General features: G+C 41.8%; 1 protein-coding gene across 2 annotated transcripts in view; it reads right to left on the bottom strand.

The window, feature by feature from the left end:
- DOK5 (docking protein 5) overlaps nt 1-14,406 on the bottom strand; it is a 113,775-nt gene that overhangs the window by 58,464 nt on the left and 40,905 nt on the right. For both annotated transcript variants that reach the window (XM_066237015.1, XM_066237017.1), the window contains exon 2: nt 288-395. In XM_066237015.1, coding sequence (XP_066093112.1) covers nt 288-395 — 108 coding nt within the window. The remainder of the gene's footprint in view (nt 1-287; nt 396-14,406) is intronic.

The raw sequence follows: 14,406 nt of genomic DNA on the forward strand, positions 1-14,406 counted from the left end.
TTACCCTCGTGGGTCTCTGATGTTGGAAGCAGGGTCAAGTGGAAAACTTACGAAACAACATGGTAAGAAAGTTCTTACACTCACAATTGGAAAAGAACAATGTGACTTTCTATTAGGCAATTATTTTAAACTATTGGCAAGTAGATGTTATTTTAGAGATGTCCCATGCTTGGAAAAAGAATTATTTGTGCCTTGGTCAAATAATCTAGCCAAGTTTTCAGACTCGATGAACTCAAGTTTCCTACCTGTGAACAGATTTCTGGAAAGCCTCAGCTAGGGAGTCTTACCTTGTGATAACACCGGAAATAGGCAGCACGTTCATCGGAAAACTTCTCCAGTCTCTTTGGACCCTTGCTGGAGGCTTTCTTGAAGACGAGCCAGCATCGTTGATAAATCTGGAAGAAAATACAAAGACTGCATTCAGCATCACAACCAACGCAGCTATTATGTAATAACATTTGCATTTAAATGTTTTCATTTTTGAGGTTTTCACCTGTAAAATATTCAGAAGCCACAAATGTGATGTTGCACCAGGAAAATAAAATTTTAAAAACCAAAACTACATTTCCACAATGGGTGTATTATGTCGTTCTGACAATTACTGGAGCCAAAAAGAAAATAAGTATCAGAAGGAACATTTCTTAATGTTTTGATAACAGTATCAGTAGAAATATTTGACCAAAAAGTCCTAGAGATAAAAATCTCAAGTCATTTCAAATCATATAGGCATTCGTGGCACATGCTCCAATTTCAGGTGCAATTAAATATGGGAATCAGGGGTCCAATATATTCACAAGACTTCACTGGAAGTTCGAGAAAGAGACAGTCTGTGTGTCATTTCTTAAATACCCAGAGGTATCAGTAAAACAATAGAGTAATTAACATCAATTCGTTTGGCTTTCATCTTGCAGAGTCATTAATTTATCAATTCTGTAACATGGAGACAAAAATGGAAAGAAAATTCAGTGGAGAAAGGGTTGCCTTTTAAACAAATGATGTTGGAATCACTGAACAGCCATAGGGGGAAAACAAAACACCTTCACCTAAAACACTTCTCTTAAAATGAACTCAGAATGGCCTTAAATATAAAACAAAACTATAAAGCTTGTAGTGGAAGACAAAAAGAAGAAAACGGCTCAGGTTATGGTCTGGACAAAGTGTTCTTAAGACTTCATACCACAAGCACAATCTGTAGATGAAAAACTTGCCTAGGTGTGTATACCTCATCAGAACTTAAAAGTTTTGCTATGTCAAATACCCTATTAAGAGGATGAAAAGACAAGGTACAGACCTGGAGAAAATATTTGCAAACCACACAGCTGACAAAGGATTAGTATCTAGAATGTTAAAAGATCTCTCAAATCTCAAGAGTTAAAGAAATACTTCGACTACAACGCGGACAAAGAAGACGTGAACGGACATTTCCCCAAACACGACACACAGATGACTGAGTAGCACGTGAGAAAATACTCAACATCATCAGTAATCGAGGAAATGCTCGTTAAAACCACAATGAGATATCATTACACACCAATCAGACTGGCTACAATTAATTAATTAATTAATTAATAACCCCACCACCAAATGCCGACAGGGATGCAGAGACAACAGTTCCCTCGTGCATTGCTGGCGGATGGGTAAACTGGCGCAGCCAGCCACTCGGAAACACAGTTGAGCAGTTTCTTTATAAAACTAAAGCAACGTACAACCAGCCGTTGTGCTTCTACACATCAACCCCAGAGAAAAGCAAACTTCCCACAAAATAAATCTGAGCAAAGAATGTTCACAGCAGCTTTATTTGTATCAGAGCAAAACTGGAAACAACCCACACATCCTTCAATTGTAGATGGTTTATAACAGTAACATACAATACTACTTAGCTATAACTGCAGATGAACTATTAATACAGCAACAATTTGAATGAGTCTTCAGAGAATTATGCTGAGTGGGGGGGGGGGGGTGAAGGGGAACCACACTGAAAAGGTTACATACTGTATAACCGCATTTACAGAATTCTTGAAATGACAAAACTATAGGATACACATTAGTGGTTGTCAAGGGTTAGGGATGGGGGGCTGCAGAAGGGTGAGTATATGAAAATGTAACATGGGGAATCCATGTGGTGATGGAATTGTCGTGTGTCCTGACTGTATTATTGCCAATACCTTGGTTATAATATCGCACTATAAATGGAAAGATGTTACCATCAGAGAAACTGAGTCAAGGTACATAATCTTCATGAAATATTTCATACAACTGAATGTGAATCTACAATTATCTCAAAATAAAACATTTTTTAAAATTGTAAATGGAAAAATGTAGCAATATTAAACCCAGATCTTAAAATTACAGCCTAACCCAAAGACAGACGCCTAGACTCTTGACCAGTCCCACTTGTTCTGCCATCAGACTGCAGATTAATTAACCGCAGACTAAGGAACTTTAAGATGTCAAGCTACAAGACCCACTGGTAAGAGTTCGAGCATCCTTTTCAGGATGGAGATGCAGCCATGAAATGAAAATTCTCAGTACCATGGCTGGCAAATAGCAGTCTTACCAACATCTCGCTTATTTCTGAGTAACAGATGCGACAACTGTCTCCCTTAAAATCCGACAACCACCACAGAACTGCAATTATGGTGGGAATGACTGTCACTCTGATTGTTCAAACAAAAGGTGCAGAAAATAGGTTTCTCACTGTCGTTCTATTATTGGCAACCACTTTCTTTTGTACATGCCCCAGAAAAGGAGTGAGAAATTGAGCATGCTAAAGGTATGCAAGAAATAAGCCACTACTGAAAAAAAATTATTATCACTGAGTTAGCTTAAATTTGCTAATTATGCCTCAACTTTCAGATCCAATCCTGAATGATAACATTTCTAATTTTTTGTTGTTGTGGTTCATTTTCTTTACAATTCCACCAGTATTTTCCTGGCGTATGTCCAAAGGCATTGAACGCAAGCTAAAGATTCCTTAATTTGAGCATGTCTGCCGATTTTCATCTAGCCCATCTCTATTAAATTTAGGGGATTTTTCGTTTCTCATTATTTTTGTCTTTCTTTTGTTTTCTTAAATAGCAGTGCAAAAGCGCAATCAAATAACTGCGAACATACCATCCTACAAATTCACATGCAACATTGCTTGTAAACTATTGGCTTGAAGTCAACACGGCATAGACAGAAACATATTGTCTCATCAGGAGATAAAGAAAACCGAAATTTGGCTTATGAAAGAGCCCTTCAAAATGTTTGGAACATACAAAACACATGGTACAAAAACAGATAGTGGAAACTTAATGGGGACCTATGCAATCTGGGCATTCCTAGACTCTGTCATGCATTACACATCAGCGGCTCTCACAGTTGGTCCAACATCACTCAAAGTAACTGTTAAATGTGCATATTCCTAAAGATTAGCCAGGACCTAATGAATCCCAGCTTCTTGGAGGGGAGCCAGGCAAATTTGCTCTTGAACTCATTCCCCAAATCTTTTCGTCTTTGATGGCACAGGACTTTGTTGCAACCACTAACCTCACGAAAGCAGCCACAGAATAGGTGTGTGTATGAATGGTGTGGCTATCCTCCAATAAAACTTTTGATGTTTAAGTAAAAAAATATCATTTTAATTTTAAAAGAATAAAGTTTTCCAATAAAACTTCTGATTGCTGTTTAAAATTCAGGCTTTGGGCCAGATGTGGGCCATAGGCCACAATTTGTCAACCTGTGGTCAATGGTCATATCTCTCAACTGTTTAAACCCAGGTCACCTTTTGATGAACATAAAAATCTCTGACATGTCCCTCCTGAGGGAAGAAGAGGAAGAAATATGACCCAGGTCAAAATCCCGATATATATAGTCCCATTTTCCTTCCAAGCCAAAATTTGATTTCAATAAAATGATATTAAAAGGCTGACCTGCAGCCTGGTTGGTCCCTCCATAGCATTTGGGGCCCCGCCCACTGTTAGGAATCACTGTTCTGCCAAGAAAGCAGGAACTTTCCCCCAAGGAGCCACTTCACACGCAGAGACATTAGCATTCCATCTCTGCCCTTGAGCTATAATTAGCTTTTTACAGTTACCGTATTCTAGGAAGTCAAGGTGTACTTGGAAGAAAAGGGCGATGGGGACTGTTTGCCATTTGGCCAGCATCTCCTTTCTGTAATCACAGTGACTGTCTCTTCTTGTCTGAGCATTCTCCCCCACTCTGAAGCTACATCCTCAGCTATACCATGCTAAATGAGCCTCATTTCTCACACCCTAACCTTATTTTCAGCTACTCTCCTAAACAAATCAAATATTCTTCTCATCTAGGATGTGACTACCAACACCTAGCCTGGTGTTATAACGTGCAGGGCAGAATGCTGAGCTTGTTAGGGGATTTATCTCAGTTACCCCTTCCCATAACCCTAGAGAGCTGGTGCCTCTATTGTCCCCGATTTACAATGAGGAAATACGGCCGTAGTGAGGTAGTTCACTAAGTATGCCGCATGAAGCTAGTAGGAATCAGCCAGGACTCCAACCTCAGATTGCCTGACTCTGGAGAACAAGCTCTCAGCCATGACTCCGGGACTTTCCCAGAAAAGTCAGACTCCCGGGGATGCATATCTATATGCTGAGGATCCAGCCATCTGTAAGGAGTTTATTTTCATGCTTAACACGATCTAAAAAGGGACATTCAGTTGTAACCATATGCTCTTTCATCTGGATGGCAACTTTGCAACCTAGCTACTTCAGGGTGACATTTGCATTTGTGATTTAAGTTCACTGGCATCCAGTGCTCACCTACAGTGGCAGTTTGCAGTGGAGGATTTCTGAAAGTGGAGTCTTAAGACCCAAGTCCAGGATGCCATGGATTCTTAGCAATCTGTGGAGTCTTAAGATCCAAGTCCAGGACGCCACGGATTCTTAGCAATCTGTAAGAAGTGTTTGCATGTCAACGAATTCCACGCTCTCTGTCCCTAAGGGAAAAGTACTCAGTGTCCTTCACTAAGCCCGGAAACCCAAACAAGCTAAGTATTTATTTCTAACTACATTGGAAGTATCTCCTGCAACTTCTCATTCTTCTGGGCCTGCCTTGCCTCTCGAACCTTCAGCCTCTTGTTCTTATCAGTTACAACTGCAGCAATCTAAAGTGTGCCTAGCTATCTCTCTGCTGGTGTGGGCAGTCTACTACTATTGGGCTCACCGGTGACTTCTCTAGGAACACCCAGCTCCCACATTGGCTACTGATGCCCAGCCATAAAGAGCTTCCCCTCCCTAGTCGCGGGTTCCCTGTTACTTTGAGCCCCGACAGCCACAGAAAATGGCACCGATGATGCAATCTGGAAATACAGGGGAAGAGACATTAACCAAGGAGAAATAGGAGATAAAAAAAAAAATAGAGCCCGGAAGATCATTTCCCCACCATCAACCATCGTCTGCACATTTCTCCTTTCACAGTTTAAGAATTTGACCTGGTTGATCTCTGAGACCAACATGGTTATAACTTTCTCGTTCTCAGAGTGACTGTCATTATGAAATTTTAGAAGGACGTAGATGAAGAAATAAAAGGAGGAGTCCTTGGGCATCCTTGAGTCATAACTTGTAGGCTGTTATTAACTCCACATACCAAAATAACGAGCTGGTTCGGAATCGATATTTTGTGAAGGAAAAAAAAATCATTTTAATGAGCAAGCAATGTGATCCCATGCCTACCATTTAGATAGTATACCTTTCATTTGCAAGGAAAGGAATGTTGATTTGAGGAAAAGGTAGCAAGGTACATTTTAAATTCACTGCAGAAAAAAAAAACGTACCAGGAAAAACGAGATAATTAATCATAATATAAAATTTTTATAAAGAGAATTAAAAATATGTAGCCTGCACAGGCAATAAATTGGCTATGTCAGTCTTTCGCTAATGGTGAAGTAAATTAGGACAATGTTTCTAGAGGCAGAATTATGTCTACCCTTTGACCTGGAAGTATTAATTCTAGGAACTTCCCCCCCTGAGGAAATAATTAAGAAACTACACAAACATATGGGAATAGGGCTCTCCAGCATAAAACTGATGTTCTAAATGTTCCAAGGAACTGGTTTCATTAATGATGGCATACCTGTAAACTGGAAATTGCCATCATTAAAAATGACGCTGTAAAATAATATTTATACCCTAGAAAATGCTATTAGTAAATGGCTAAGTGTGAGCGGGAGGCTCTCCCTGCTTTTCAATCTGTTTCTACTCCATTATAGACGCTCATTCATTAGCTACAAATCAATTGCTCATACAAAGATTGTGAGCTCTATTTGATCCTTCCCCACCTGCCATCGTCTGCACACGCATGCGTGCACACACACATGCACACACATTCACATTCGTACACTCACAGGGAAAACTGCTTCGACTGGAACACTATGCATTTTCTGACCCACACACTTCCCAGGTGATCCGCCTCTGAGTGTAGATGCTACTCTCAACTCCAGATTGTTGGCAACTCAGAACAATGCAAAATGTTTCTAGTCCATAAAGATGCAATTTCTGTCCCTTCCAGTAGAGGCTCCCTTGACTCTCTCTCCCTGCTGTGGATGAAGCTAGTGCTGCCTCCTTTGGGACATTTCTTACACTGTGCAGAATCCACTAATGTGTGGGCTTCTCGGATTTCCCCTTGGGCTGGTGACAGTATTCTGCTCTGTCCTCTCATTGAATGAATGAGCCAACTAGTCTTTAACAGGCTCACTTTATGTTGCTATGTCATGACTTTACCTGTTTCTGCAAATTATCTCTCAATGCATCACTCACCGAATACTGTTATCTTTTACCTTGTAGGTAAGTTGGAAGCATCTTTACTTCTTCACTGGGGACCACTACCCTCGTCTAAGCCACCACCTCCTAAGTTTCTGAATTTCCCTGCCTTCCTTCTTGCCTCATTTCAGTCCATGTCCTACAGTACGTGTGGGTGACCTTTAAAACCTGACCACATCAATCCACTCTTTGACACATCAATCCACTCTTTGACACGTTTCTGCGGCTGCCTTTTGCCTTCAGGGTAAAAACCTAAGCCATGAGGAGACATTCCAGAACTTGCCAGAACTTGCCCCTCCCTGCCCCATCTCAGCCTCATTTTGCTGCTTCATTTACACATTCTTTACTTACAAATCCACACATATGTGTGTTTAGTAATGATCAAACAAGGAATATGTTATTGTGTAAAACTCTTCATGGAATCAGTATCTGTCAAGAACCATTCTTGCTACTGTGAGGGGTTATAAAAATATACATTTCCTCTCACCTTCTAAGTTCTTCTAGTTGGGCTCATAGTCCGATTAACAGAGACAGAGTTAATGGGAGAAAATCAGATTTTAATGCAAGTATGGGGGAATGCCCATAAGCATGAAAATTCCAAAGACAATGAGGTAACACATAGGGTATATATGTCATTTTGGACCAAGGGAAGGGGGTTGATAGGATTTCAAAGAAAGTAGGTTATTTACAGGTAGTTGAGGAAGAGCAGAATATATACGATATATGGAAGGCAAATGCTTGCTTCAAGGAGACTCAGGGGTGATCTAGCTACCAGGCCCCTGCTGGAAGCCTTTCTATCTTATTTATTTCAAATTAGGCTAAGATGAATCAGCTAAGATTTCTTTCCCAGAACATGTCTTTCCATCTGACTCTCTTAAGCCAGGAAGGGGGAGGGTCAAAGGCTCTTTCTGAGTCTTTTGTTCCTTAATAACCAGCTTCAAGTCAATATTGCAAAAGGCAGCTTTCGGGTTTCGGTCCCCTTCACTGCATATAGAAAATCCCCCTTGTCGGTGCGAAGTTCACCAGTGTGGGGACGGCCATCACTAAGAGAATGTGTGTATCCTTTCCTTTCTCTCTCCACTTCTTTTCTTTTTATTATTAATACTATTATTTATTGATTGGTTTTAGAAAGAGAGGAGAGAGAGAGAAAGAGAGAGAGAGAGAGAAACATCATTTGCTGTTCCACTTATTCATACATTCACTGGTTGATTCTTTTTTTTTTTTTTTACAGTGACAGAGAGAGTCAGAGAGAGGGATAGATAGGGACAGACAGACAGGAACAGAGAGAGATGAGAAGCATCAATCATTAGTTTTTCATTGTGACACCTTAGTTGTTCACTGATTGCTTTCTCATATGTGTCTTGACCGTGGGCCTTCATCAGACTGAGTAACCCCTTGCTCGGGCCAGAGTAACCCCTTGCTTGGGTCTAAGCTGGTAAGCCTTGCTCAAACCAGATGAGCCCGCGCTCAAGCTGGCGACCTTGGGGTCTCGAACCTGTGTCTTCCACATCCCAGTCAGACGCTCTATCCACTGTGCCACTGCCTGGTTAGGCTGATTGATTCTTCTATGTGCCCTGATCAGGGATTGAACCCACAACCTTGGTGTATTGGGATGAGGTTCTAACCGACTGAGTTGCCCAGCCATGGCTCCTGTTCCTCTCTGTTCTCCAGATCTACAAAGCAGGAGGAAGTGGAGAAGTGAGGAAAAGAACTGCCCAAAGCAGTGATATTTACTTAGTTACTATGTTTAACTAACCTTATGGAAAAAAAAAAAAAAAGACAACTTTAGAAATGCCAGAGAAATTTAACTACCGGATCAGCATTTTATTCAAACAAAAATTTGAGAGCTGATATGGCTCATTAATTCACTCAACACATTTACTGGGTGCCTACCACGTCCCAGGTGCTGTTTAGGTATGAGGGCAATGGCTGTAGACAATATGAGGAAAATTCAATGTCTTCCTGGGCTTATAGACAATCAATAAGTTAATAAGATATGTATGCACACGTGTGTGTGTGTGTGTGTGTGTGTGTCTTACAGTGCACTGATAATAAACAAAAATAAACCAAGAGAAGTGGATAGAAACTTCAACAGTGGGTATTTTGATGTTAAACGAGGTAACGAGGGACATTCTCAGAGAGAAGGCGGTATGTGAGCAAAGACCTGTAAGAGACAAATAGATGAGGGGTAATGGAGAGGATACAGGAGGGGTACAGTCAAATGAAACAAGTGGGCCCAGCACAGAAACACGCCCAGCATGCAGAAGAATGAACAAGGAGGGCAGCGTCAGCGCCCAGGACTCAGGCGTGGTGGTGGTGGTGGTGAGAGTGGGTCACACTGGGTCTTCAGGGTGTTCTTGTAAACATGTAGACTTTCTCTCTGAATGACATGGGACGTGAGATGAGAAGGGGTTTCTTTGTTTTGTTTTTGTTTGTTAGTTATTTAATGAGAGAGAAGGGGGGACAGACAGGGACACACAGATGAGAAGACAGGGAGAGAGATGAGAAGCATCAATTCTTCATTGTGGCTCCTTAGTTGTTCATTGACTGCTTCCTCATATGTGCCTTGACCAGGGGGCTCCAGCAGAGTGAGTGACCCTTTGCTCAGGCCAGTGACCTTGGACTCAAGCCAGCAACTATGGGGTCATGTCTATTAGCCCACGCTCAAGCCGGCAATCCTGGGCTCAAGCTGGTGAGCCCGCGCTCAAGCTGGCCACCTCAGGGGTTGAACCTGGGTCTTCAGCATCCCAGGCTGACACTCTCTCCACTGTGCGACCACCTGGCCATCTTTGCTCCAATGGAGCCTCACTGCGGGAGGGGAAGAGAGAGACAGAGAGGAAGGAGAGGGGGAGGGGTGGAGAAGCAGATGGGCACTTCTCCTTTGTGCCCTGGCTGGGAATCAAATCCGGGACCCCTTGCACGCCAGGCCAACGCTCTACCACTGAGCCAACCGGCCAGGGTGAGATGAGGAGTTCTGAATGGACATAATATATAATCCAATTTACATACAGTAGACTACAGAAAGCTAAAGGCAGCGCAGGGAAACTGGCTGGGGGCTGCCACAGTAAACCACATGGGGGTGACAGTGATTCGGGCCAGGGCATAACTAGGGAAAGGGAGGAGTCATGGCCAGAATCTGGATATATTTTGAAGGTAGAACCAATAGCTTTATTGATGGAACTGGATGTAGGAATGAGAGCAAGGAAAGAATCAAGAATGACGACAAGATTTTTTAGCTCAAGGAAGTAAAAAGCCAGAGTCTCCATCAACTGAGCAAGCCTAGGGGTGGAGCGAGACTTGCAGGAAGGGTGTGTAGTCTGAGGATGGACACAATGAGCCTGCCGTGTCGATTAAACATCATAAGTGTATATAAACATTATATTAAACATAATGATGATGCAGTTATGTATAGGTGAACCTGTATATACAACTGACCCTTGAACAGCACAAGGGTTAGGGATGCCAAACCCTGCCCAGTCGAAAATCTGTGTATAACTTTTCATTCCCCAAAAACTTAACTACCAAAAGCTTACGGTAGACCAAGAGCCTTACTGATAACATAAAAGTTGATTAACACATGTTTTATATGTCATCTGCATTACATACTGTATTCTTACAATAAAATAAGCTGGAGAAAAGGGAATAGTATCAAAAGAAAATCATAAGAAAAATACATTTACAGTATTTATTGTGATTATAAGTGGCCCCACGCAGTTCAAACACATGCTGTCCCAGGGTCAACTATACAAGATTTTATATTTGCTTCTAAAATGAATGAATAATACTATGTTCCTTATAGGGCTATTGATGAATCGGTACATTTAAAGGACTGACATTGATTTGGGAAGCGTCCTGGGTCTTCTGGGTCTGCATGCTACCAAAGACAACACACATTTGGATTCCTTCACTCATTCACTGAGCAAATATTTACTGAGTATCTGCTATGTACTAGATCCCGCTCCGAGCACTGAAAAAATGGTAGTGTGCAAAGTCCCCAGGTTCCCTTTCCAGTGTGCAGAGACAGAGAAGTAAAACTCCCAGCCCCTGGTACGAAGCCTGGTGTGTGGCGATAATGATTATGGACTCCATTTGCAGAGCACTGTCATTTGGTTGTATACACTCAATAAGTCTTTGGTGCAATTAAAAACGAAATGATCTCATTGTGGCTTCCAAAGGGACTCCCACAGTGGTCTTTGAGTGATCACCAAACCAAAATCACCAAGACTAAGCTCCAATTTCATAGTCTGGCCCTGTGTAATCTGACCCCTGCCCACTTGGGGAAGGGGGGCTCATCTCCCATCACGCCCGCTTTGCTCATGACACACCAGCCTCCAAAATGTTATATTCTTCTCCGATGAGGGATAAAAGAATTTGCCAGAACTCTCTCCCCGTTGCTGTTCACAGGGCTGCCTCCCTTTCATCCTGCAGGTCTGAGGTGTAACTTCCCTATCAATTAGCCATTGTTTCATAACAAAATCACCCCGGAGCTTAGTCGCTTTAAACAACAACCATTTATCACTGTTGTGACTATGACAACTAATGAGGCAGTTCTGCTGATCTGACCTGGCTCCGTTAATCAAGGCTGGGCTTGTTCACTCATGAGCAGTCAAGTCACGGAGGAGGTCTTGAGTTTGCCTGGGGCGACTCAGCTCCGTGCCACCTGATCTCCGGATCTCCAGTGGGTTAGCGGGGGCACATTCTCACAGAGCAAGCAGAAGTCAGTGGAGTAACAGAAAAGCCGTTGCTACCGGTGGGGGCCCTTCATTATAGCTGGTTAGGGGTCGGAGTTCTGTCTCCTCATGGCATCTGCACTGACACACCAGTGGGGTGGTGTCATTCCCACTGGGAGATGGTGAAGACCCTCACTCTCCACGAGGACAGTGACGCCATCCCAGCTGGAAAACGATGGGCGCCTCATTATGGCTGGGCAAAGGCGGAAGTCCTGACTCCCCACATTGGTCTCCTCTGGCACCATGTTGGGGAAGGCTAATTACCAAGTGGCAGGAAAGAAAGTCCTGGCTCCCTTCTTAGACTTCATAGACGCCACCTTGATGGGTAGAATACCTTGGTACATTTGAAGGGGATCAAAACACACCATGCTAAAATAGGCTACTTTAGCATAAGGATTATTTTGAGCTGAAGGCAATTGAGAAACAACAGATACAGGAAAAGCTCTCTTCCCTCCCCTTTCTGCCTACATGCAAGGCATCAATTTCCCTTTAACAGCGTAACACAGACAGACATGTTAATAATGGTGTTTCCTTCTCTTATACCAGAAAGACCAGAGATGGCACCAAGATGAGTATGAGTAACAAACTATACTAAACAACCCTGATCTACTATACATTTCCTAGTCACCTTCCCATAATTTACTGTCCCGAGGAGCTCAAAACTTCTTTCCTTCATCTAGTAGGCGTTTCAGCTTTCATGGTGAGCGGTAGTGGAACAACCAAAGTATAAAGAAAAAGATAGATTTAACTATAGTAAGTTGTTTTATAAAGATTTATTCTGCCAAACTGAGCAAAAATCCGACATAAAGTACTTGTTAAGTAATTATTATTTTATGCCTTAACTTGCTGTAACTCTGCTTTATAAATTTTATAAAGTAAAGTTACTTCTCTACTTTATAAATCACCATTACTGTGGAACTGGTAGGCGGTTAGAAAATTTTACTACTAACAGAGATACAAAAGTGAGCGGTAGGTATAAAACAGTTGACTACCCCTGGTCTAGTCCCTTCTCCACAATTTTTCATCCTTTGTTAAAATGTTTTATGTGATCCCAAACATAACCAATGTTTGGATTGTCACATCTCTCCTGTGTAGTCCCCATGAATATAAAGTTATCAATGAAATTTGCCAAGTTTTTCTCCTGTTAATCCGTCTTTTGTCAATTTAATTCACCTCGCCCCGGTACAAGCAGCTAAGAGGGCAGAGGAAAATATTTTACTGACTGCAGAGCCTCACTTCCACTCACTGTGGAAGTCCAGATTCTGTCCTCAGCCTTCGCTGGCAGGGGTGGGGGCCGCAGTCCATTCTGTGGGGTTCGGCTGACATAAGGCAGTCATTAAGTGTATTGCTAGGCTGCCTCATTTCCTGGTCTGTTGATCAGAAAAAGGGGTTTTGCTGGGATGTTTTTGTACTCATTCGTGTTTTTATGTTGCTGGCTTCTTAGCTCCAAGTCTGGGATATATGGGGCCAAAAGAAAACCCAGGAATATCACACTCTGCTATTCCTCCCATCCTACATCCCGAGTCAGGCTGGCTCTCCCTGCCTTGCAGAGTCTTCTGAGGTTTGATTTATATGTATATCTGACCCTATATAATATATAATGTCCAGGATTTTAGTTGTACACAGAAGGAGGAACAGCAGAAGGTATGACTGCTCACTAATCCCAGCATCAGGAGTCTGTAAATGCTTTAATAAGCCTCTGCTAAGGTCAACTTTGCTAATATTCAGCTCACATGGTCAAGCCCAGAGTCAGAGCAGAGAAGGCTAATCAAGCTTCAGGGTAACACTCATGGAAGGAACTGAAACCACCAAAGGCACTCACAGTCTACCATGATGTCACCTCCTCAGAGACACCTCCTACCTACCAAATCTAATGCACCTCCAACTCTCTCACACTAACTTAGAAATCAGTACCTGAAATTATCTTGCTCACTGATTTGTCTTCATTATTTGCTTTCCCTTCCTCCCTAGAATGTAAAAAGAATAATAATGATAATATTTTATTGTAATCACCTTGAATCCACAGTGTCTGGGAGAGCATCAGATTCCCATTTATTTTTTGAATGACTGAGTGAATAAATGAAGGAGCAAATAAATACATGGGAAAAAGTTATACTCAAAACTCACGTTCCCAGAATTCCATACATTTTGCTCTTGGATATCAAAGAGCCTCAGAATGGGCCTGACATTGGCAAACAGGCCTTTATACAAGATTTTTTTTTTTTTTAATTACAAGATATGTAGAGTACAAACATCCAAATTAAACTGAGTCATTCTTTTAGAAAAAACAATGACATAACCACATTTTTTCTTTAAAAAGTGCATTCTACAAAACGCTATTTTCTGAACCACGGAGAAAGGCCACCAGTGGCTACCAGACACGTCAGTGTTTTCAAACATCAATGGGGTTTTGTTCTAAAACCACATAATCTCAAGATGACGGAACTTTCCTATAAACTAAAATAAATATATCTCTTTAATTAGAAACAGGCTTTAACCACATTGGAAAGACATTGATCTGCCATGGCAATAAAAAAAAAAAGAAAAAGAAAGAAAGAAAAATCCCAGATTAGAGAGTTTTTATTAAAAATATTGATTCTGAAGGTGAGTCCCCGCAATGATTTCAGAAGGAAACACTGAGGGTGGCTGCCCTCCCCCCACTCCATATTAACAGTGACACCAAGTAAGAGTCATTCCGTGAGAGGGTTCAGTACAGAAAATTAGAATGTCACTCTCAAAGGAAGGAAGAGAAATGAATTCCATGGTTGAGAGAGCACTCTTTAAACACACACACACACACACACACACACACACACACACACACACACACGTAACAGATGTTGCCGGAAAAGGGCGGAAGGGTGAAGAATAAGAGTCATGTTGTAAAAAATTCCCAG

Source organism: Saccopteryx bilineata, chromosome 6 (assembly GCF_036850765.1).
Source record: "Saccopteryx bilineata isolate mSacBil1 chromosome 6, mSacBil1_pri_phased_curated, whole genome shotgun sequence".
Classification (NCBI taxonomy): Eukaryota; Metazoa; Chordata; class Mammalia; order Chiroptera; family Emballonuridae; genus Saccopteryx; species Saccopteryx bilineata.